Genomic DNA, 20,023 nt, shown 5'->3' on the forward strand with positions numbered 1-20,023 from the left:
ACCACGTGACCGCTCCTCCCTCCGCTCTCCCCCCTCCCCTCGGCGCTTAACCACGTGACCCTCCCCCCTTCCCGCAGTAACCACGTGACTCAGGCGGCTCGCGACGAAAGGGGCGTGGCCTTTATTGAGGCGGGGGGCGTGGCCTGCCCTTTCAGGGCCGGGGGGCGGGGTCGGAGGGCGGGGTCGGGTCCAGCGCGTGCGCGTTGATGCGGGACACCAGGTACTCGGCGTAGTGCGCGCTGCGGGCACGTGACGGGGGGGTGTCACGTGATGGGGAAGCCGCGCGGGAACTCGGCACGTGACCAGGGAGCCGCGGGGCCCCAGAGGGACCCCATAGAGCCCCCCAAGTGCCCCATAGCGACCCGTAACTCCCCCAACTGCCCCCCAAGGACCCCTAATTGCCCCATAACCCCCCCAAATGCCCCGTAAGTGACCCCCAGCACCCCATAGAGCCCCTATGTGCCCCATAGGGACCCACAACCCCCCTCCAAGTGCCCCCAAGGACCCCAGAACACCCCATAAGGACCCCCAGGTGCCCCATAGTGGCCCCCAGCACCCCATAACTGCCCCATAGGGACCCATAACCCCCCCCAAGTGCCCCTTAAGGACCCCTAACTGCTCCCCGCACCCCATAGCACCCCATAAAGACCCCCAAGTGCCCCATAACCCCCCACAGTGCCCCATGAAGACCCCTAACTGCCCCATAACCCCCCCAAATGCCCCACAAGGACCCATAATTGCCCCATAATCCCCCATAATGCCCCCCAGTGCCCCATAATGACCCCTAACTGCCCCCAACCCCCCCCTTACTGCCCCATAACTGCCCCCAGCACCCCCTAAGCTCCCCATAACCCCCCCAACTGCCCCATAAGGACCCCTAACTGCCCCATAACCCCCATAAAGTGCCCCATAAGGACCATAATTGCCCCATAATCCCCCCCAGTACCCCATCACCCCCCATAAATGCCCCCCAAGGACCCCCAACTGCCCCCCCCCCACTGACCGGCAGAGCCCGGCCTGTCCCGGAGGCGCCTCCCGGCCGCAGGCCTCGTCCCGCAGCCCCCCGGGGGTCTCCTTCTGCTCCGGCACCCAGCAGCCGCCTGCGGGGTCACGTGACAGGGCGGGGTCACGTGATACAGGCGTGTCACATGATGGGGGTGTGTCATGTGAGGGGGGCGGGGCAGGGGGCGGGGCTTACCGCCGGGCGGGGGCTGGGCTCCGGGCGGGGGCTCGGTCTCGTAGCTCACCCCGGCCTCCTGGGGTCACCAGAGGGCAATGACCCCGAGTGACCCCGCAGCGCCCCATAGGGACCCCATAGCGACCCCATAGGGACCCACAGAGACCCAGAACCGCCCCACAGCGCCCCATAGCGACCCACAGAGACCCCACAGCGACCCATAGGGTCCCACAGAGACCCCACAGACCCCATACTGACCCATAGCAACCCCACAGTGCCCCACAGAGGCCCATAAAGACCCCATAGAGCCCCCTAGCTGCCCCACAGCCACCCCACATCAGCCCCTAACGCCCCATAGAGCCCCCAGAGCACCCCATAACTGCCCCACAGTGCCCCATAGCACCCTCTAATACCCCACACCTACCCCATATCCCCCCATAACGCCTCCTAATGCCCCATAGCCCCCCATAGCCCCCCATAACCCCCCCATAACCCCCCATACCCGCCCCGTATCCCCCCACAGTGACCCCATACCCCCCATACCCACCCCATACCCACCCCATACCCACCCCCCAGCCCCCCCAGCCCCCGCACCGTGAGGATCTGCAGCAGGCGCTGCGGGTGCCAGTCGCGCAGGTAGAAGAGGCAGTGCCGGGGGTGGTGGCCGTGCAGGGAGCCCCGCAGGGCGCAGCCGGGCTCGGGGCAGCACTGACGACACCGTGACGTCACCATGATGTCACCGTGACGTCATCACGGCAGCACCGTGACGTCAGCGCACGCCCCCCACCCGCAGTGCCCCCACAGAACGAGCCCAGCCCCACAGCAACCCCCCACAGCGCCCCTTAGAGACCCCCAAAGGGACCCCAAAGGGACCCCAAAGACCCCAATCCTGCCCCAAATCCCCCCATAACCCCCTGTAGCCACCCCATAGCCCCCCAATCCCACCCCACAGCCCCCCATAGCCCCCTATAACCCCTCAATCCCACCCCATAACCCCCCAATAACCCCCCATATCCCCCCCAAATCCCCCCAGCCCACCCCATAGCCCCCCTTTTCCCCCCATAGCCCCCCAAATGCCCCCAAATCCCACCCCACAGCCCCCCATAACCCCCCATAACCCCCCCATATCCCCCCCAACCCCACCCCATAACCCCCCCATATCCCCCCCAACCCCACCCCATACCCCTCCCATACCCCCCCACCCCCTCCCCAGTTACGCCCCTCCCCCTGCAGGCCCCTCCCCCTGTAGGCCCCGCCCCCTCTAGGCCCCGCCCTCACGTCCTTGCGGTGGAAGGGCCGCGCGCAGGCGCTGCAGAAGCTGTGTTTGCACTGCGGGCACTGCAGGTGGAGGCAGCCCCCCCGCGCCAGGGCCAGGCTCAGCCCGCACTGCGGGCACGCTGCGGGGGGATACGGGGTCGGGGGGGTTATAGGGGCGGGGGGGGACCCTATGGGGCAGGGGGGGACCCTACGGGGCAGGGGGAGCCCTATGGGGCAAGGAGACCCTGGTATGGGGCAGGGGTTGACTCATATGGGGCTGAGGAGACCCCTATGGGGCAGGGAGACCCCCCCAGTATGGGGTGGGGGGAGATATGGGACAGGGAAACCCCACTGCGGGGCAGGAGTTGACTCCTATGGGGCAGAAATCCCCTCTATGGGGCCGGGGGGGCTGTTATAGGGCTGGGGGGTGTCTATGGGGCCAGGGGGGTCGCTGTGGGGCCGTACCGATGCGGCGCTCCTGCAGGAAGGCCGCCAGCCCCTCGGGGGGCTCCTGGGGGTCGCGGGGCTGCAGCTCCGAGCACGAGCGGCCCCGGTGCTGCGGCTCCCACTGCGGGGAGAGAAATCCCATAAACACCCCACAGCCACCCCACAGCGCCCCATAGACACCCCACAGCGCCCCATAGACACCCCAGTGCCCCATAAAGACCCCATAGAGCCCCCATAGCGCCCCATAGCCACCCCACAGTGACCCTATAACCACCCCATAACCACCCCAATGACCCATAAAGACCCCATAGCGACCCCGTAACACCCCAGCACCATAGAAGACCCCCATAGAGCCCTCCCAGCCCCATAGGAGACCCCACAGAGCCCCCCCAGCCCCATAGCAGACCCCATAGACCACCCCCAGCCCCATAGCAGACCCCATAGAGCCCCATAACCACCCCACAGTGACCTCAAAGTACCCCATAACCCCCCCTCTGCCCCATAAGGCCCCCCCAGCCCCATAGGGGACCCCATAGAGCACCCCCCAGCCCCATAAGAGCCCCCCAACCCCATAGCAGACCCCATAGCCCCCCCCCAGCCCCATAGCAGCCCCATACCGGGCACTGGCAGCGGGGGCAGAAGCGCTGCTGGCACTGGGGGCACTGGGCCGGGCCCTGCTCCGCCTCGAAGATGAACCCGAAAGAGCACTGGGGGGGGCAGAGCCGGGGGTCAGCCCCACAGCGACCCCACAGGGCCCCCCCGGCCCCATAGGGCTCCCCCCGGCCCCACAGGGCCCTACCTGGATGCACCAGATGAATTTGGGGTCGCGCAGCAGCTCGCGCTCCGTCAGCTTCTGGGTGAAGAGCTGGTACGTGCCCGCGTCCAGCACCTGCCGCAGCTGGGGGGCACCCCACAGATCACCCCCGGCCCCATAGACCCCATAGACCCCCTTAGGACCCCCATAAGTGCCCCCAGGCCCCTTTAAGACCCCTTTAAGCCCCATTAAGGCCCCCCAGACCCCCTTACAGCCCCCATAAGGCCCCCCAGACCCCCTTACAGCCCCCATAAGACCCCTTTAAGGCCCCTTAGCCCCCCAGGACCCCCATAAGGCCCCCTTAAGGCCCCCCAGACCCCCTTAGGACCCCCATAAGGCTCCTTAAAGGCCCCATAAGCCCTATTTAACCCCCCCAGGCCCCTTTAAGGCCCTTAGCCCCCCCCTAAGGTCCCTCAGGACCCCCATAGGGCCCCTTTAAGGCCCCATAGGCCCCCTGAGGACCCCCATAAAGCCCCATTAAGGCCCCTTAGGGCCCCTTAATCCCCCCTAAGGCCCCTCAGGACCCCCCGAGCCCCCCCCACCTGCACGTCGAGCGTGGAGAAGTAGCAGAGGCGCTGGGCCTCGTCGGCCAGGTCGGGGCGGCCGCAGGCGGGGCACACCAGGTCGGCCACGCGGCGCTCCTTGACGCCGATGGTGAAGTGCTGGCGGAAGCACTCGGGGCAGATGGCGCACTCGCAGCCCGTCAGCGACTGCATCTGATTGGCCGGCGCCGAGACACGCGGTCAGGGCGAGGGGCCAATCAGCGCCCGGCCCGCCCGCGTTGCCGGGCAGACTGCGCGGGGGTTGCCGTGGCAACGGCTGCGGCTCCAGCGCCAGGCCACGCCCCTCGCGCGTCTCCATGGCAACTCCCGCCTCGCCCCCTGGTTCCCATAGCAACCAGAGCCGTCACTCAAGCGTTCCCATGGCAACTCCCGCCCCCAGGCCCTAAGCCCCGCCCTTCAGGCGTCTCCATAGCAACTCCCGCCGGGCCTCACATGTCTAGCCCCGCCCACCAGGCGTTCCCATGGCAACTCCCGCCTCTCCCCCCGGTTCCCATAGCAACTCCCGCCGCTCAGCCCCTAAGCCCCGCCCCTCAGCTGTTCCCATAGCAACTCCCGCCTCTCCTCTAGCGCTAAGCCCCGCCCCCTGGGCGTTCCCATAGCAACCAGAGCCGTCACTCAAGCGTCCCCATGGCAACTCCCGCCCCTCAGCCCCGCCCCTCAGGCGTCTCCATAGCAACTCCCGCCCTCTCCCCCCGTTCCCATGGCAACTCCCGCCTTTTTCACCCCATCTCCATGGCAACTCCCGCCCTTTCCCCGTTCCCATGGCAACCGCCGCCGTTCCCCACCTGCTCCCGGGGCAGGGCCCACCCGCACACGGCGCACTCGCAGCGCAGGCGGCGGCGGATGCTGGCGCGGTCGGGCGAGGCCCTGACGGCCTCCACCAGCGCCTCCAGCCCCGTCCCGGCCGGCGCCAGCTCCCGGCCCAGCGCCGCCACCAGCTGCGCCCGGCCCCAGCTCGGCAGCGACAGCGACGCCAGCACGCGGCGCACCAGGGCCTGGGGGGGGGAAGGAGAGGTAATGGTGGCCTCAGGAAACCCCGGGACCCTCAGGAACCCCACAAATTCCCTCACAAACCCCCCAGTTCTCTCACGAACCCCCTCAGGACCCTCCCAGTTCCCTCAGGAGCCCACAAATTCCCTCTGGAGCCCCCCCAGGAACCTCCTGGTTACCTCAGGAGCCCCCCAGTTCCCTCACAAACCCCCTCAGGAGCCCCCCAATTCCCTCAGGACCCTCCCAGTTCCCTCAGGAGCCCCCTCAGGAACCCCCTGGTCCCCCCAGGACCCCCTGAGGACCCCCCAGGTCCTTCCCAATCCCCTCAGGACCCCCCCAAAGCCCCTCCCAGGACCCTGTAATCCCCCCGAGAACCCTCTTAAGACCCCCATGGACCCCCCTAGGACCCCCCCAGTCCCCCTTTGGTCCTTTGAATCCCCCCCAGGACCTCTTTAGGACCCTCCTGGACCCCCCCAGGACCCCCACACCCTCCCAGGACCCCCCAACCCCCCTCCCAGGACCCCAAAACCCCTCCCAGGACCCCCCCAGGCCCCCCCCGGCCCCCCACCTGCTGGTCGGGGCACTGGAAGTCGAGGGGGGGCTCGCAGGGCTCCCAGAGGCGCTGGGCGAAGCCCCCCAGGCGGGGGCTCTGCAGCTGGGCCAGCGCCGCCCCCAGCGCCCCCCCCCCCCTGCTCAGCGCCGCCGCCGCCTCCGCCCGGTCCGCGAAACCCAGCGCTGCCAGCGCCCGCAGCTGGGGGGACACCAGTACGGACCAGTAAGGACCAGTACGCACCAGTAGGGACCAGTACGGACCAGTACGGATGGCTACAGACCGCTAGCAGCCGGTAGGAGCCGCCACAGCCCAATAAACCACGCCCCCAAGAAGCCACGCCCCCGATAAGCCACGCCCCCAAACGACAATCCACACCCCCAACAACCCTCAGCCCCGATAAGCCACGCCCCCTTGAGCCACGCCCCCCAAATCCCACCTAAAAGACACCCTCCAAAAAGCCACGCCCCCAACGACTCCACCCCAATAAGCCCCACCCCATTAAGTCCCGCCCCCCAAATAAGCCCCACCCCCAATAACCCACACCCACTATAAGCCACGCCCCCGAACCACCCCAATAGGCCACACCCCCAACAAACCACGCCCCCATTGACCCCACCCCAATAAACCCCACCCACAATAAACCACGCCCTAACCATCCCAACAAGCCCCGCCCCCTCTAGGCCCCGCCCCCTCAAGCCCCGCCCACCTTCCTGCGCCGGGCTCCCAGGCAGGCCTGCAGGGCGCGGGGGGGGCGGGCGTGGGCGCGGAGCCAGGCGGCGGCCACCTCGCAGGGGGAGGGGCTTCCGAGCCCCGCCCCCTGCCCCGCCCCTTCTGCCGCCTTTGCCAGCGCCGCCAGCTCCGCCCCCAGCCCCGCCCGCGCCGCCAGCACCGCCCCCCGCGCCCAGGCCACGCCCCCCGCGGCCAGGCCACGCCCCCCGGCCGCCGCCAGCACCGCCTCTGCTGGAACTGCCTGTGCCTCTGCTGCCTGGGGGGGGGAGAAAAGGGGGCGGGGACTGAGTCAGGGGGCGGGGCCTCAGGGAGAGAACCCCCGGGGGTCTTCAGGGCACCTATGGGAGCCTATAGGGGACACATGGGATCCTATAGGGGACACATGGGATCCTATAGAGGACGTATGGGGCACCTAAGGGAGTCCATAGGGCACCTATAGGGCACTGGAGGGCACCTATGGGGACCTATAGGGCACCTGGGGGACTTATAGGGCGCCTATAGGAGCCTACAGGGGACATATAGGGCACCTATGGGGACTTACAGGGTACATATGGGGACCTAGGGGCACCCATAGGGCACCTACAGCACCCCCAGACCCACAGGGACACCCCTGGGACCCCCCTAAATCCCCTTTATAGGGCCCCCAGCCCATCTATAGGGCCCTGCCCCTTTTCTATAGGGCCCCAAACCCCCCCATAGGGCCCTCAACGCCCTCTATAGGGCCCCGCCCTGTCCCCTCCATGGCCCCGCCCCCTTTCCCCTGGCCCCGCCCCCGCTCACCCGCAGCAGCTCCACCATTCGCTGCCCCTGGCGCCGCAGCTGCTCCTGGCGCTCCGCTTCGTGGGCGGGGCCCAGGGAAGCCACGCCCCCAACGGGGGTGGGGCCAAGCCCTGGGGGCGTGGTCTCTAGGGGCGGGGCTTCAGGGGGCGGGGCCTCAGGGGGCGGGGCCTCGGGGGGGCGGAGGCAGAGCCCGCAGCTCCCCGCCCCCCCCCGGTTCCAGTAGGTGCAGCGCCCGCAGCGCCAGCCCTGAATTGGGGGAAATCGAGGAGATTTTGGGAAAATTGAGTGAATTTGGGGAAATCTAGAGAGATTATGGGACAATGGGATTATATTTGGGGAGTGTTTGGGGGAATTTGGGAAAATTGGGGGGAATTTGGGGAAAAAGGGGGGGATTTAAGGAAAATTTCAATGAAATTTGAAGAAACTTGGGGAAATTTTGAGGGAATTGGAGAAAATTTAGGGAGTTTGGGGAGAGTTTGAATAAATTTGGGGGAAATTTGGGATAATTTCACACCAATTTGGGGAAATTTCATGCTGATTCGGGTTAGAGCCATATGGGGCCAGAATCCATGGGGATTTGCGGGAAATCCACACCGATTTGGGTAAATTTTGCACCAATTTGGGGAAAACTCACCCCAATTTGGGGAAATCCGCGCTGATTTGGGAAAAATTTGCACTGATTTATAGCGGGGATGCATAGAGAGGAAATCCATGGGGTTTGGGGGAAAAATCACGGGGTTTTGGGGAAAATTGGTGGGTTTTGTGGGGAACTCCGCGAATTTGGGGTGAAATCCCGCAGATTTGGGTGGGGGCCGTACCTGTGGGGCCGGGGGGGGCCGCGGGGCCAGGCGGGGCCGCTCGCAGACCCCGCAGAGGACGGCGGGGCCGGGGTTGAGGAAGGTGCAGGAGGCGCAGGCCCAGCCCCCGCCGGGCTCCGATTTTGGGGTGAATCCGGGCGATTTCGGGTCGCTTCCTCCCGGCGATTTTGGGGCGGATCCGGGCGATTTCGGGGCGTGCCGGGGGTGCTGGCAGCCCCCGCACAGCACGGCCAGCCCCGACGTGGGGGCCCCGCACTGGGCGCAGCGCCACGGGGGCGACGAGCTGCAGGGCACCCCGAAACGGCCCTAAATGCCCCAATCCGCCCCAAAACTGCCTTAAAGTGCCCCAAATACCCCGCAACCACCCCCAGACAGCCCCGAAATGCCCCGTATTGACCCCAAAATGGCCCCAAATGACCCCAAAATGACCTTTATTGACCCCAAAACCACCCCTAATATGCCATAACCACCCCAAAATAGCCCCAAATAGCCCCGAAATATCCCATATTGACCCCAAAACGACTTTAAATGGATCGAAAAAGCTCCATATTGACCCCAAAATGGCCTTAAATGGCCCCAAAATGTCCCATATTGGCCCCAAAACCACTCCAAAACCCCACAGCCACCCCAAACCCACCCCCAATAGACCCCAAATGCCCCATATTGACCCCAAAATGGCCATAAATGGTCCCAAAATGCCTCTCGTTGACCCCAAATTGGCCCTAAATAGCCCCAAAATGCCCCTTATTGACCCCAAGACCACCCCAAATACCCCACAATAACCCCAAAACCACCCAAAAAGCCCCAAAATGCCCTAAACCACCCCAAAATGCTCTAAAGTGCCCCCAAAGTTCCCAAACCGCCCTGAAATGCCCCAAACTGACCCTAAACGGTCCCAAATGACCCAAAATCGCCGAAAATCACCCCAAAAGCTGTACCTGTCGCCCCCCTCCGGGGGGGCCGCGTGGCGCAGGCGGGCGCAGGCCCCGCAGGGCCCCTGGGCGCAGTCGGGGCAGGGGGGGGGCGGCTCTGGGGGGGGCACGGGGAGGGTCCCAAAATCACCAGAAATCACCCCAAAAATACAGAACCCCCCTCCCTCGCCCTAGAAACCACCCCCAAGACAACATAAATTGCCCCCAAATCCCCCCAAAACCCCATAAACAGCCACAAAAACCCCATAAAGTGCCCCCAAATCCCCCCAAAACCTCATAAACCACCCCAAAAAAAACCACATAAACTACCCCAAAATCCTCCCAGAACCCCATAAACTGCCCCCCAAAAAATCCAAACCCCATAAACCGCCCCAAAACCCCAATAATCCACCCCAAAACTCCCCCCAAACCCCCCTAAATTTCCCAAATCCTCCCCAAAACCCCCAAATCCGCCCCCAAAAGCCCCCAAAGACTAATAAAAAGCTCCGAATTCCCCCAAAAGCCCCAAATTCACCCCAAAATCGCCCCCCTCCCACCTTCAGTCTCGCCCCCATCCGCGTCCAGCGGCTCCTCAGAGTCCTGGGGGAGAGAAACCAGTTAAAACCAGTATAAACCAGCAAAAAACAGAACAGACCAATAGAAACCAGTAAAAACCAGTACAAACCAGTAAAACCAAAAAAAATTATTACGGACCAGTAAAAACCAGTTGATCCCAGGGTGTCCCCAGTCCCTCCCAGTGCCCCCCCGCGCCCTCCCAGTCCCTCCCAGCTCCTCCCAGTTCCATCCCAGACCGTCCCAGTCTGGTCCCAGTCCCTCCCAGTATATCCCAGTCCCTCCCAGTGCCTCACCTGCCCCCCCCGCAGGATGTCGGTGAAGAACTGGGGGTTGGGGTGCTCATTCTGGAAGGGGGCGGGGCCCCATCAGCACAAACCAGTGCAGACCAGTACAAACCAGTAACCCCCAGTACCCCCCCACAACCCCCCCATTACCCCCAATTCCACCCCAGGCCCCTCCCACCTCCCCCAAGCCCCGCCCACTCCTTTAAGCCCCTCCCACATCAAGCTCCTGCCACTTTTAGACTCCTCCCACACCCCTCAAGCCCCTCCCACTCCCTTAGGCCCCTCCCACCCCCATTCTCCCCCCCTCAGACCCCTCCCCCTTAAGCCCCGCCCCCTTTAGGCTCCGCCCCCTCCCACCCAGCAGCAGCCCCAGCTCCCTCCCCTCAAACCCCTCCCACCCCACAACCCCGCCCCTAGCGCCTCTCCCGACAGGCCCCGCCCCCTCCTGGCCAGCAGCAGCCCGTTCCCTCCCCTCCCACCCCCCTTAGACCCCTCCCACCCCACAACCCCGCCCCCCTAGCCCCTCCCCCTTTAAGCCACGCCCATTAATGCCCCGCCCCCTTTAAGCCCCGCCCCCTCCCGTCCCCCAGCAGCCCCAGCTCTCCCCCTGTCCCCCTCCCCTCAGCCCCCTCCCACCCCATACCCCCTCCCCTTTAGCCCCTCCCCCTTTATCCCCGCCCCCCTCAGGCCCCGCCCCCTGTAGCCCCGCCCACTCACGGCCAGCAGCAGCCCCAGCTCCGCCCTGAGCAGCGCCAGGTCTGCGGTGACGGCGGCCACGGTGGGGCCGTGCGGGGCGGGGGTCCCCGGGGGGAAGCTGAGGCCCTGCGGCCCCTCCTGCCGGTAGCCCAGCAGCCGCAGCACGCCCCGCCCACCCTGAGGGGGAGGGGCTTAGCGGGGGGCGGGGCCAAGGGTGGGAGGGGTTATGGGGTGGGAGGGGGTGGGGAGGAGGGAGAGGGGGTGGGAGGGGGAGAATGGGGGTGGGAGGGGCCTAAGGGAGTGGGAGGGGCTTAGGAAGGGTGGGAGGAGCTTGAGAGGAGTGGGAGGAGTCTGAAAGTGGGAGGGGCTTAGAGGGAGTGGGGGGGGCCTAAGGGGAGTGGGAAGGGCTATGGGGCAGTGGGAGGAGCCTGTGGGGAATGGGCGGGGCCACACTGGGCTGTACTGGGAAGGAGTTTAGAAGTACTGGGGTGTACTGGGGAGGGACTGGAAGGGCACTGGGCCATACTGGGATATACTGGGATGGGATTAAGGCAAATAACGACATACTGGAAAGTGGCTCAGGGGCACTGGGGTGTACTGGGGAGGGGCTTGGAGAGCCCTGGGGCATACTGGGATGCACTGGGAAGAGACTAGAAGGGCACTGGGCCATACTGGGGCATACTGGGATGTACTGGGGCATACTGGAAGGTCCCTAAACCATACTGGGCTGTACTGGGATGGGATTAAGGCGCACAAAGGCATACTGGAAAGGGACTCGGGGGTACTGGGCCGTACTGGGGAGGCACCAGCGCGGCCCGGGGGCGTACTGGGAGGGCCCTGGGCCGTACTGGTGCGTACTGGTGCTGACCTTGAGGGCGCCCACGGTGCTGCGGAACACGGGGTTGGTGGCGCGCACGCAGCGCCAGAAGGGGGGGGGCCGGGGCTGCAGCAGGTTGCGCCCGTACTTCTCCAGGATGGCCAGCGCCGCGCTCAGCGCCCCCGCCCCGGCCCCGTCCTGCGCAATCCCACGGATTGGGGGTCATAATCCCGCAAACCCCGCCCCATCGGGACCCAAATCCCACAAATCCAGACCCAAATCCCACAAATCCAGCCCCAAATCGCCAAAATCAGGACCCAAATCCCACAAATCACAGCTCAAATCGGGCAAACCCAGCCCTCAAACCCAGATTCTGGCCTTAAATCTCCAAATCTAGCCCCTAATCTGGCGTAATCCCACAAATACGGCCCATAATCCCGCAAATCCAGCCCCAAATCCCACCAATCAGGACTCAAATCCCACAAATCCAGGCCCAAATCCCACAAATCCGGTCTTAAATCCCACAAATGCAGCCCCAAAACCCAGATTTTGGCCTTAAATCTCCAAATCTAACCACTAATTTAGCATAATCCCACATATCTCGGTCATAATCCCACAAATCTGGCCCATAATCCCACAAATCCCGCCCCCAATCCCACCGATTAGGACCCAAATCCCGCAAATCCGGGCCCCACCCCCTCTTGCCCTTAGCCCCGCCCCCTTGAAGCCCCACCCTTTGTGACCCCACCCCCTTGTAGCCCCACCCCTTTTGTAGCACCGCCCCCTTGTAGCTCCTCCTACCCCCTTTAGCCCCACCCACCCCTCCCCCCTACCCCTGTCCCATTGTAGCCCCGCCCCTTTGTGGCCCCGCCCCCTTATGCCCCGCCCACCCCTTTAGCCCCGCCCACCCCTCCCCTCCTCCCTCCCCCCCTTCTCCCTCCCCCTCCACCCCCACCCCTTGTACCCCCACCCCCTTTGTGACTCCACCCCCTTGTGACTCCACCCCTTTGTAGCCCCGCCCCCTGTGGCCCCGCCCCCTACGCCCCGCCCACCGGCGCCATGTTGTCCCGTAGCAGCCGTTCCCCGGGCACCAGGCGCATCTTGGCGGGGGGGGGCAGGGGCAGGGCCAGCAGCGGGGCCAGCTCCGGGGGGGGGCCGGGAGCCCCCGGGGCCCGCAGCAGCGCCGCCTCCAGAGCCCCCCGCAGGGACCCCAAGGACTGGGGGGGGCCGGGGGGGTCCTGGGGGGCTTCAGGGGGGTCCTGGGGGGCCGAGGGGGGCGCTGCGGGCGGCTGAGCCATGGCCTGGGGGGGGAGAAGGGGGTTAAAGGGGGGGGGGGGGGGGAAAGGGGGGATTTGGGGGGGTTCAAGGGGGGGTTGGGGGGGGTCCTGAGGGGGTTTAGGGGGTCCTGAGCCAATTTGGGGGGGCTCAGAGGGGATGTGGGGGGTCCCAAAAGGGTTTAGGGGGGTTCCAGGAGGGGTTTGGGGGGTCCTGAGGCATTTCGGGGAGTCCCAGGGGGGATTTGGGGGCTCCAAGGGGGAATGCGGGGGTCCCAACCCAATTTTGGGGGTCCCAGGACGGGTTTGGGGGACCCCAGCCCCATTTGGGGGGCCTCAGGGGGGATTTGGGGGCTCCCAAGGGGATGTGGGGGGGTCCCAGCCCCATTTTGGGGCTCCCAGAGGGGATTTGGGGCTCCCAGGGAGATATTTGGGGCGATTTAAGGGTGATTTGGGGAGACTTGGGGCGATTTGGGGGGGATTTGGGGCCGCCCCCCCCCTTTATCCCCCTCCCCCTCCCCCCTTTACCTCAGCGCCCGCCGGCGGCGCCTCAAGATGGCGGCGGCCCCACTTCCGCCCCGCGTGACGCCGCGGCCACGCCCCCAGGCGGGAAGCCCGCCTCCAAGATGGCGGCGGCGGCTTCACAGAAACAGGAAGCGGGGGGGGAAGGAACAGTGCGCATGCGCAGGCCGGTATATAAAGAAGCCCCGCCCCTTCCGCTTCCCCCTCAGACGGCCAAGATGGCGGCGGCCCTGCGGCTCCGGCCGCTGCTGCGGGCCCTGCGCCAGCAGGTGGGCGTGACGTCACCGGAGGGGGGCGTGACGTCACTGAGAGGGCGTGACGTCACTGAGAGGGCGTGACGTCACCGTGGCGGGCCCTGACGTCACGCCCCCGGTCTCCTTTGCAGGCCCTGTGGGGGCCGCTCTGGGCGCGGGGGCCCCGAGGCCTGGGCACGGCCGCGGCGCGGGTAAGGGGGGGGCAGGGGACGGGGGGGGGGCGGGTTTGGGGTGAAATGGGGCGGGTTTGGGGTCGTTACGGGGCGATGGGGTGGCTATAGGGCAGCTATGGGGCGTCTTTGGGGTGTTACAGGGCGCTGTGGGGTGTCAGGGGGCAGCCAGGGGGCGGCTATGGGGTGCTGTGGGGCTGGGGGTCAGTTATGGGGTGGTTATGGGGCACCTATGGGGTGTTTTGGGGCGGTTTTGGGGTGCTGTGGGGCACTTTGGGGTATCTATGGGGCACTTACGGGGCTGGGGGCCCCCCCTGACCTCCTCCTTCCCTTGCAGGCAGCCAGCACGGCCCCCACAGCCACTTTGGGACAAAACAGCGTGAATTTGGGACAAAATACCTCCATTTTGGGACAAAACAACCCCGTAACGGGACAGAGCGACCCCATTTTGGGGCAGAATGACTCCACAACAGGGCAAAGCGGCCCCGTTTTAAGTCAAAGCGGCCCCGTTTTGGGTCAAAACGACCCCGTTTCGGGTCCGAGCGCCCCCGCTGTGGGGCAGGAGGCGGTTGTGGGGCTGGAGGCCCCCGTTGTGGGGTCGGAGCCCCCCGAGGTGCTGCTGCAGGACCTGGGGCTGGGGGCCTGGACCCCCGTGGGGCTGGTGCAGGGGGCGCTGCAGGGGCTGCACCTCCACGTGGGGCTGCCCTGGTGGGCGGCCATCGTGCTGGGTGAGGGGGTTTATAGGGTCGGGGGGGGGGTTGTGGGGTGAGGGGGGGTCTGTGGGGGCAAGGGGAGGGGGTTATGGGGTAAGGGGAGGGGTTTGGAGCGGGGTTGGGGGGAGAAAGGGGGGATTTGGGGGGAAAAAGGGGGGATTTAGGGGGGTTTATGGGGTTGGGAGGGGGTTTATGGGGTAAGGGAGGGGGTCTGGAAGGGTTTGGGGGGAATAATAAAGTTCCAGTAAGATGCTATAGGTCCTCATAAGCCCGTATAGGAGTCTGTGAGACCCCATAGAGCCTTATAAGACCCTATGTAAGACTCCTTAGGACTCTATAAGATTTCTTAGACTCTTATAAGACCCCATAGGCTCCTATAAGGCCCCATAAGCTGTTATAAATCTCTATAGGCTCTTGTAAGACCTTCTAAGACCTCATAAGCCCTTATAAGATCCCATAGGCTCCTATAAAACCCCATAGAGCCCTATAAGATTTTCTAAGACTCTATAAGATCCCATAGAACCCTGTAAGATCCTGTAGACCCCTATAATGCCCCATAAGCTCCTATAAGACTGTCTAAGGCTCCATAGGCTCCTGTAAGTCCCTATAACACCTCCTAGGACCCTATAGGGCCCCATAAGACCTTATAGGACCCTGCAAGGCCTTATAGGACCGTGCAGGACCCCATAACCCCCCCGTTTCCCCCCCAGGCACGCTGGGTGCCCGCGTGCTGCTGCTGCCGCTGGTGCTGCGGGGGCAGCGCGAGGCCGCCCGCCTGGGGACCCACCTGCCCCAGCTGCAGCGCCTGCACCAGCGCCTGGCCGAGGCCCGGAGGGGCAGCGACCGCCTGCAGGGTGAGGGCGGGGCTAAAGGGGGCGGGGCCTAACGGGGAGGGGCCGGGGGGAGGGGCTGAAGGGGAGGGGAGGGGCTAAAAGGGGTGGGGAGGGGGAAGGGGGGAAGGAGGGGGTGGAGAGGGGATGAGGGCAGGGGAAAGGAAAGGGTTAAAGGAGGTGGGAGGGGCTAAAGGGGGCGGGGCCTAACGGGGAGGGGCCGGGGGGCGGGGCTGAAGGGGAGGGGAGGGGCCAAAAGTGGAGGGGAGGAGGCAAAAGGGGGAGGGAAGGGGGATAGGGGAAGGGAAAGGGTTAAAGGAAGTGGGAGGGGTACAGGAGGCGGGCGGGGCCTAAAGGGGGCGGGGCCTAAAGGGGAGGGGCCGGGGTTAAAGGGGAGGGGAGGGGCCACAGGGGGGGAGGGGGGAAGGAGGGGGCGGAGAGGGAGTGGGAAGGGAAAGGGTTCAAGGAGGTGGGAGGGGCTAAAAGAGGTGGGCGGGGCTAAAGGGGGCGGGGCTTAATGGGGTGGGGTCAGGGGGAGGGGCTAAAGGGGTAGGGAGGGGTTAAAAGGGGAGGGGAGGGGCCATGGGGTGAGAGGGAGGGGGTTGGAGTCAGGGAAAGAGGCGGGGCAATTAGAAAGGGGTGTGGCTTACAACGATGGGGCGGAGTCTGGGGAGATGGGCGGGGCTCTGGAGAAAGGGGCGGGGCCAGCTGGCGGTGGGTGTGGCCTCAGGGCAGGGCAGGACCTGGCTGTGGGGCTGGAGAGCTGGGGGCGGGGCCCAACACCTCGGGGGGCGTGTCCTCATCTAGGGGGTGTGGCCTATTTCTGGGTGTGTCTTAAATGGGCGGGGCTTACTTGTGGGTGGGGCTTCCTACAAGGACACTGCTGATACCCGGGGGGGCGGTGTTTAGGGGGGGCGTGTCCCTAATAAAGGGGGCGTGTCCCCCCAAAAGGGGGCGTGGCCGAGCCGAGGGGCGTTCCCTGGCTCTGGGGGGCGTGTCCCCGCCTAGCCCCGCCCCTTTTCCCTGGCAGTGACCCGCGCCTACGCCGAGCTGGCGGCCTACCAGCGGCGCCACGACGTCCACCCCCTGCGGGGCTTCCTCGTGCCCCTGGTGCAGGTGCGGGGGCAGGGGGGGGCACGGGGGGGCGCGGGGTCAAAGGTCAGAGGTCCCGACCCCCGCGTGACCCCCGCGTGACCCCGCAGACCCCGCTCTTCGTCTCCTTCTTCCTGGCCCTGCAGCAGATGGCGGCGGCGCCGCACCCGGGGCTGCAGCGGGGGGGGCTGGGCTGGTTCCCCGACCTGGCCGCCCCCGACCCCTTCTACGCCCTCCCCCTGCTGGTCACCGCCTCCACGTGGTTGGTCCTCGAGGTGGGTGGGGCCGAGAGGGGGCGGGGCCTCGAGGGGGAGGGGCCTAAAGGGGTGTGGACGGGGGTGGGAGGGGATTAGGGACCTCTAACCCACTCTATGTCCTGCTTCTGTCCGTCTAAGTGGGTCTATATTGGGGTGGGAGGGGTCTAAAGGGGCGTGGCCTAAGCGGGAGGGGTCCTAGGGGGCGTGGCCTAAAAGGGGGAGGGGCTAAAAGCTGGGTGGGAGGGGTCTGAGGGCACCCAATCCCCTCCATGTCCTGGCTGTGCTTGTTTACGTGGGTCTCTATTGGGGTGGGAGGAGTCTAAAAGGGGCGTGGCTTGAGTGGGAGGGGCCGCAGGGGGCGTGGCCTAAAAGGGGGAGGGGCCTAAAGGGGGAGGGAGGAGCTTGAGTGCCCCCATCCCAGCCCTCCTTGTCCCCACCCCAAGGTGGGCGTGGCGTTCCCGGGTCGGGGGCGTGTCCTGGGGGCCGGGGGGCGTGTCCCGGCGCTAGCCCCGCCCCTTTTCCCGCAGCTAGGGGCGGAGACGGGCGTGTCCAGCCCGGGGGCGGGGGCCATGCGCCAGGTGCTGCGGGTGATGCCGCTGCTCGTCCTGCCCTTCATACTGCACTTCCCCACGGTCAGGGGGCGGGGCCGGAAGGGGCGGGGCTTGGGGAGAGGGGAGGGGCTGGGGAGGAGGGGAGGAGGGAAATGGATGGGGAAGGGGGAGGGGGTTAAGGGGAATGGGAGGGGCTTAGGGGAAGGGGAGGGGTTTAAAGGGAAGGGGAGGGGCTTATTGGAGGGGGAGAGGCTTCAGGTGAAGTGGGAGGGGCTTCAGGGAAGGGGAGGGGCTTAGAGAAGTGGGAGGGGCTTGATGGGAAGGGGAGGGGGTTAAAAGGATGGGGAGGGGCTTATAAGAAGGGGAGGGGCTTCAGGGGGAGTGGGAGGGGCTTGTGGGAAGGGGAGGAGCTAAGAGAAAGGGGAGGAGCCTCCTGAAACGGGAGCAGAGCTGCTAAAAGGGGCGTGGTCACTTTAAAGGGGGCGTGGTCCCTCTAAAAGGGGGCGTGGCCCAGCACCCAGTGGGCGTGTCCCGAGGCTGAGTGGGCGTGTCCCCGCGGCAGGCGGTGTTCCTCTATTGGCTGACGTCCAACTCCTTCAGCCTATTGCAAACCGGGCTCCTGCGCGTCCCCGCCCTCCGCGCCCGCCTCCGCGTCCCCGCCCCCCCGCCGCCGGCCCCGCCCACCCAGGGCGCTGGCCCCGCCCCCTCCGCGGGGGGGGTGCTGGCCAAGCTGCGGCAGAGTGAGTCTGGGGGGGGGGGGGTGGAAATTGGGGGGAAAATGGGAAAAACGGGGGGTGAGGGGGGGACAGGGGGGTGAGGGGGGGGTGGGGGAGGGGTGAGGGGGATGGGGGGGGGGGGAGGGGCTCGGGGGGGTCTCACGTGTCCCCCCCCCCCCTTTCAGACTGGCGGGAGGCGCAGGCGGCCCAGCGGGGGGAGGAGCGCGAGTGGCGGCTGCGGCACCACCTGGACCTGGCGGCCAAGGGTGAGCCGGGGGGGCGGGGCTTGAGCCCCGAGGGGGCGGGGCTTCCTGCAAGCCACGCCCCCACCCTCCGTGACGTCACACATGCCCCTTTAACAGGCCCCCTGCGGCAGACCTTCAGCCACAACCCCCTGGCCACCCCCGCCAACCCCGCGCCGCCGCCCGCGCCCCCCAAGAGGCCGTGGAAGGAGACGCTGGGCTGAGGGGGGGGCCAATAAAACACCCCCGTGCCCAAAAAGCCGCTTCCTGAGTCTCATTTGGGGCATTTTGGGGCGTTTCGGGGGGAATCGGGGAGTTTGGGGGAGGGTTCGGGGAGTTTTGGGGAAATTTCAGGGGTTTTGGGGAGATTTCAGGGGTTTTGGGGAAGTTTCAGGGGTCTGGGGGAGGTTACAGGGGTTTTGGGAAGGTTTCCGGGGTTTTGGGGAGGTTTCGGCTGTTTTGGGGAGGTTTCGGGGGGTTTTGGGGGTTTCTCCGCCCCTTTTTGGCCCCTGCCGGCATCCGTCGCCGCAAAATGGCGGCCGCCACAAGATGGCGGCGGTGCCGTACAACATGGCGGCGCCCATGCGGCCGGCCGGCCGGCTCCACGTGAGACGGAAGTGGGCGTGGCCTCGGCGCTCCCCACTTCCGGCGGCGGCCATGGCGGCGCGCAGGGCGCTGCGGCTCGGTGCGGGGGGGCCGCGGTTGCAATGGGGCGGGGCCTGGGGGTGGGGGCGGGGCCTCCAGGTGTGGGCGTGGGTCTGGGAGCGTGGGCGGGGCCTCGGCGCGGTGGGCGGGGCCTGGGGGGGCGGGGAGGGGAGGGGGAGGGAGAAAAGGGGGGAGGGGTCTGGGGGCGGGGCTACGGGGAGGGGGAGGGGCTTGGAGGTGGTGGGCGGGACTGTGGGACAGGCGGGGCTTGCGGTGGGCGTGGTTTGGGGTGGGCGGGGCTTACGGGGAGCCAGGGGCGGGGGGAGGAAGGGGAGGGGGTGGGGGGAGTGGGAGGGGGCGTGGCTCCGAGGATGGGGGTGTGGCCAAACGCAGGCCACGCCCCCTTCTCGCCCCGCCCCCAGCCGAGCGCCAGGCCCGGGCCCTGCGTCCAAGCCCCGCCCCCTCGCTTCGGATTGGCCAGTGGCGTGTGATGTAAGCACTCCTTATATGGCAGTGGGAGGCGGGGGTTCCAAATAAGGAGTGGGCGTGGCTAAAGGTGGGCATGGTCTCCCTGTAGGCGTGGCCTCGCTCCCAGCACTTCCGGGCCCGGCCCCCTGCGCGACCTCCCCGATTGGTCCTTCGCAGGTAGGCGGGGCTTAGCCGCACGGGGGGCGTGGTCAGCACACAAGGGGCGTGGCCAGCTCTGGCTGACCCCGCCCCTTTTTCCTGGCCCCGCCCCCAGACGGACGCCCCGCCCCCCTCTGGCGGGGGCAGCAGCGGCGGCGCCGCGAGGACGAGGCCCTGGCGGTGAGCGGTCACGTGACCCCATAGCCCCTCCCCCTCTTGGCCACGCCCCCTCGTGGCCACGCCCACATTGACTTGGCTCCTCCCACAGCGCCGCGCCCTGGCCCTGAGCCAATCGCTGGACGCCGCCCGCAGCAGGGGGTGGAGCCTCGAGGCCCCGCCCAGCCCCACCCTGCGCCCCAAGGGGCCCCAGCACGGACCAGTAAAGACCAGTACGGACCAGTGAGGACCAGTTTGGGCTGGTTTGGAGCGTCCTGGAGCGGAATAAAGCTGGGCCCTGAGACCTCAACGTGTGATGTCATTGGTGACGTCATTGGTGACGTCATCGTCTGGGGGAGGGGCTTGGGGTGCTCTCCAGTCCCTCCCAGTGCTCCCAGTCCCTCCCAGTCTCACCCAGTATCCCCCAGTCCCCTCCAATCCCCTCCCAGTCCCCCCCAGTCCGTCCCAGTGCCCCCAGCACACTCTCTGGTCCGTCAGTTCTTTATTAATTAATTAATTAATTAATTACCCCTCCCCTCCCCCACCCCCGGGGGCGGGGCCC

The 20,023-nt window shown here is 66.5% G+C and overlaps 3 protein-coding genes across 4 annotated transcripts; 2 read left to right on the forward strand and 1 right to left on the reverse strand.

The window, feature by feature from the left end:
- Nucleotides 1-98: 98 nt before the first annotated feature.
- RNF31 (ring finger protein 31) lies at nt 99-13,310 on the reverse strand. Its single transcript, XM_084502089.1, has 21 exons — nt 13,215-13,310; nt 12,465-12,713; nt 11,464-11,610; nt 10,617-10,772; nt 9,909-9,959; nt 9,597-9,639; nt 9,067-9,157; nt 8,129-8,411; nt 7,311-7,556; nt 6,508-6,786; nt 5,817-5,999; nt 5,044-5,253; nt 4,238-4,411; nt 3,681-3,779; nt 3,499-3,588; nt 2,900-3,002; nt 2,456-2,574; nt 1,772-1,885; nt 1,199-1,256; nt 1,004-1,100; nt 99-239 (listed from the first exon to the last, which is right to left on the reverse strand). Exons 2-21 carry the CDS (start codon nt 12,708-12,710, stop codon nt 152-154), a joined length of 2,877 nt encoding a protein of 958 aa, XP_084358215.1. The 5' UTR covers nt 12,711-12,713; nt 13,215-13,310; the 3' UTR covers nt 99-151.
- Nucleotides 13,298-18,292, forward strand: OXA1L (OXA1L mitochondrial inner membrane insertase). Of its 2 annotated transcripts, none has more exons than XM_084502090.1 (10): nt 13,298-13,477; nt 13,594-13,653; nt 13,970-14,360; nt 15,056-15,199; nt 16,206-16,291; nt 16,378-16,542; nt 17,052-17,156; nt 17,638-17,815; nt 17,977-18,057; nt 18,154-18,292. In XM_084502090.1, the coding sequence occupies exons 1-10, from the start codon at nt 13,313-13,315 to the stop codon at nt 18,255-18,257; spliced, it is 1,479 nt and encodes a 492-aa protein (XP_084358216.1). In that variant the 5' UTR covers nt 13,298-13,312; the 3' UTR covers nt 18,258-18,292. The 2 variants fall into 2 exon arrangements, with proteins under 2 accessions (XP_084358216.1, XP_084358217.1); XM_084502091.1 differs by having other exon boundaries at nt 13,298-13,378.
- A 378-nt stretch (nt 18,293-18,670) lies between these two features.
- Nucleotides 18,671-19,771, forward strand: MRPL52 (mitochondrial ribosomal protein L52). The gene is made up of 5 exons (XM_084502095.1): nt 18,671-18,718; nt 19,101-19,170; nt 19,256-19,323; nt 19,421-19,485; nt 19,574-19,771. The coding sequence occupies exons 1-5, from the start codon at nt 18,691-18,693 to the stop codon at nt 19,706-19,708; spliced, it is 366 nt and encodes a 121-aa protein (XP_084358221.1). The 5' UTR covers nt 18,671-18,690; the 3' UTR covers nt 19,709-19,771.
- Nucleotides 19,772-20,023: the final 252 nt, after the last annotated feature.

The sequence above is a fragment of the Aythya ferina genome (genome assembly GCF_964211825.1).
Source record: "Aythya ferina genome assembly, chromosome: 36".
NCBI lineage: Eukaryota > Metazoa > Chordata > Aves > Anseriformes > Anatidae > Aythya > Aythya ferina.

Coding starts and splice junctions, on each gene's coding strand:
- MRPL52 (XM_084502095.1), top strand. CDS start 18,691: ATGGCGGCGCGCAGGGCGCTGCGGCTCG. Junction 19,171..19,255: donor ATTGGCCAGTGGCGTGTGAT/GTAAGCACTCCT, acceptor GTCTCCCTGTAG/GCGTGGCCTCGCTCCCAGCA. Junction 19,486..19,573: donor GCGAGGACGAGGCCCTGGCG/GTGAGCGGTCAC, acceptor CTCCTCCCACAG/CGCCGCGCCCTGGCCCTGAG.
- OXA1L (XM_084502090.1), top strand. CDS start 13,313: ATGGCGGCGGCGGCTTCACAGAAACAGGAAGCGGGGGGGGAAGGAACA. Junction 13,654..13,969: donor TGGGCACGGCCGCGGCGCGG/GTAAGGGGGGGG, acceptor CTTCCCTTGCAG/GCAGCCAGCACGGCCCCCAC. Junction 17,157..17,637: donor TCATACTGCACTTCCCCACG/GTCAGGGGGCGG, acceptor TCCCCGCGGCAG/GCGGTGTTCCTCTATTGGCT.
- RNF31 (XM_084502089.1), bottom strand. CDS start 12,710: ATGGCTCAGCCGCCCGCAGCGCCCCCCTCGGCCCCCCAGGACCCCCCT. Junction 6,787..7,310: donor GAATGGTGGAGCTGCTGCGG/GTGAGCGGGGGC, acceptor TCCCCCCCCCAG/GCAGCAGAGGCACAGGCAGT. Junction 1,886..2,455: donor GGCCCTTCCACCGCAAGGAC/GTGAGGGCGGGG, acceptor CGGTGTCGTCAG/TGCTGCCCCGAGCCCGGCTG.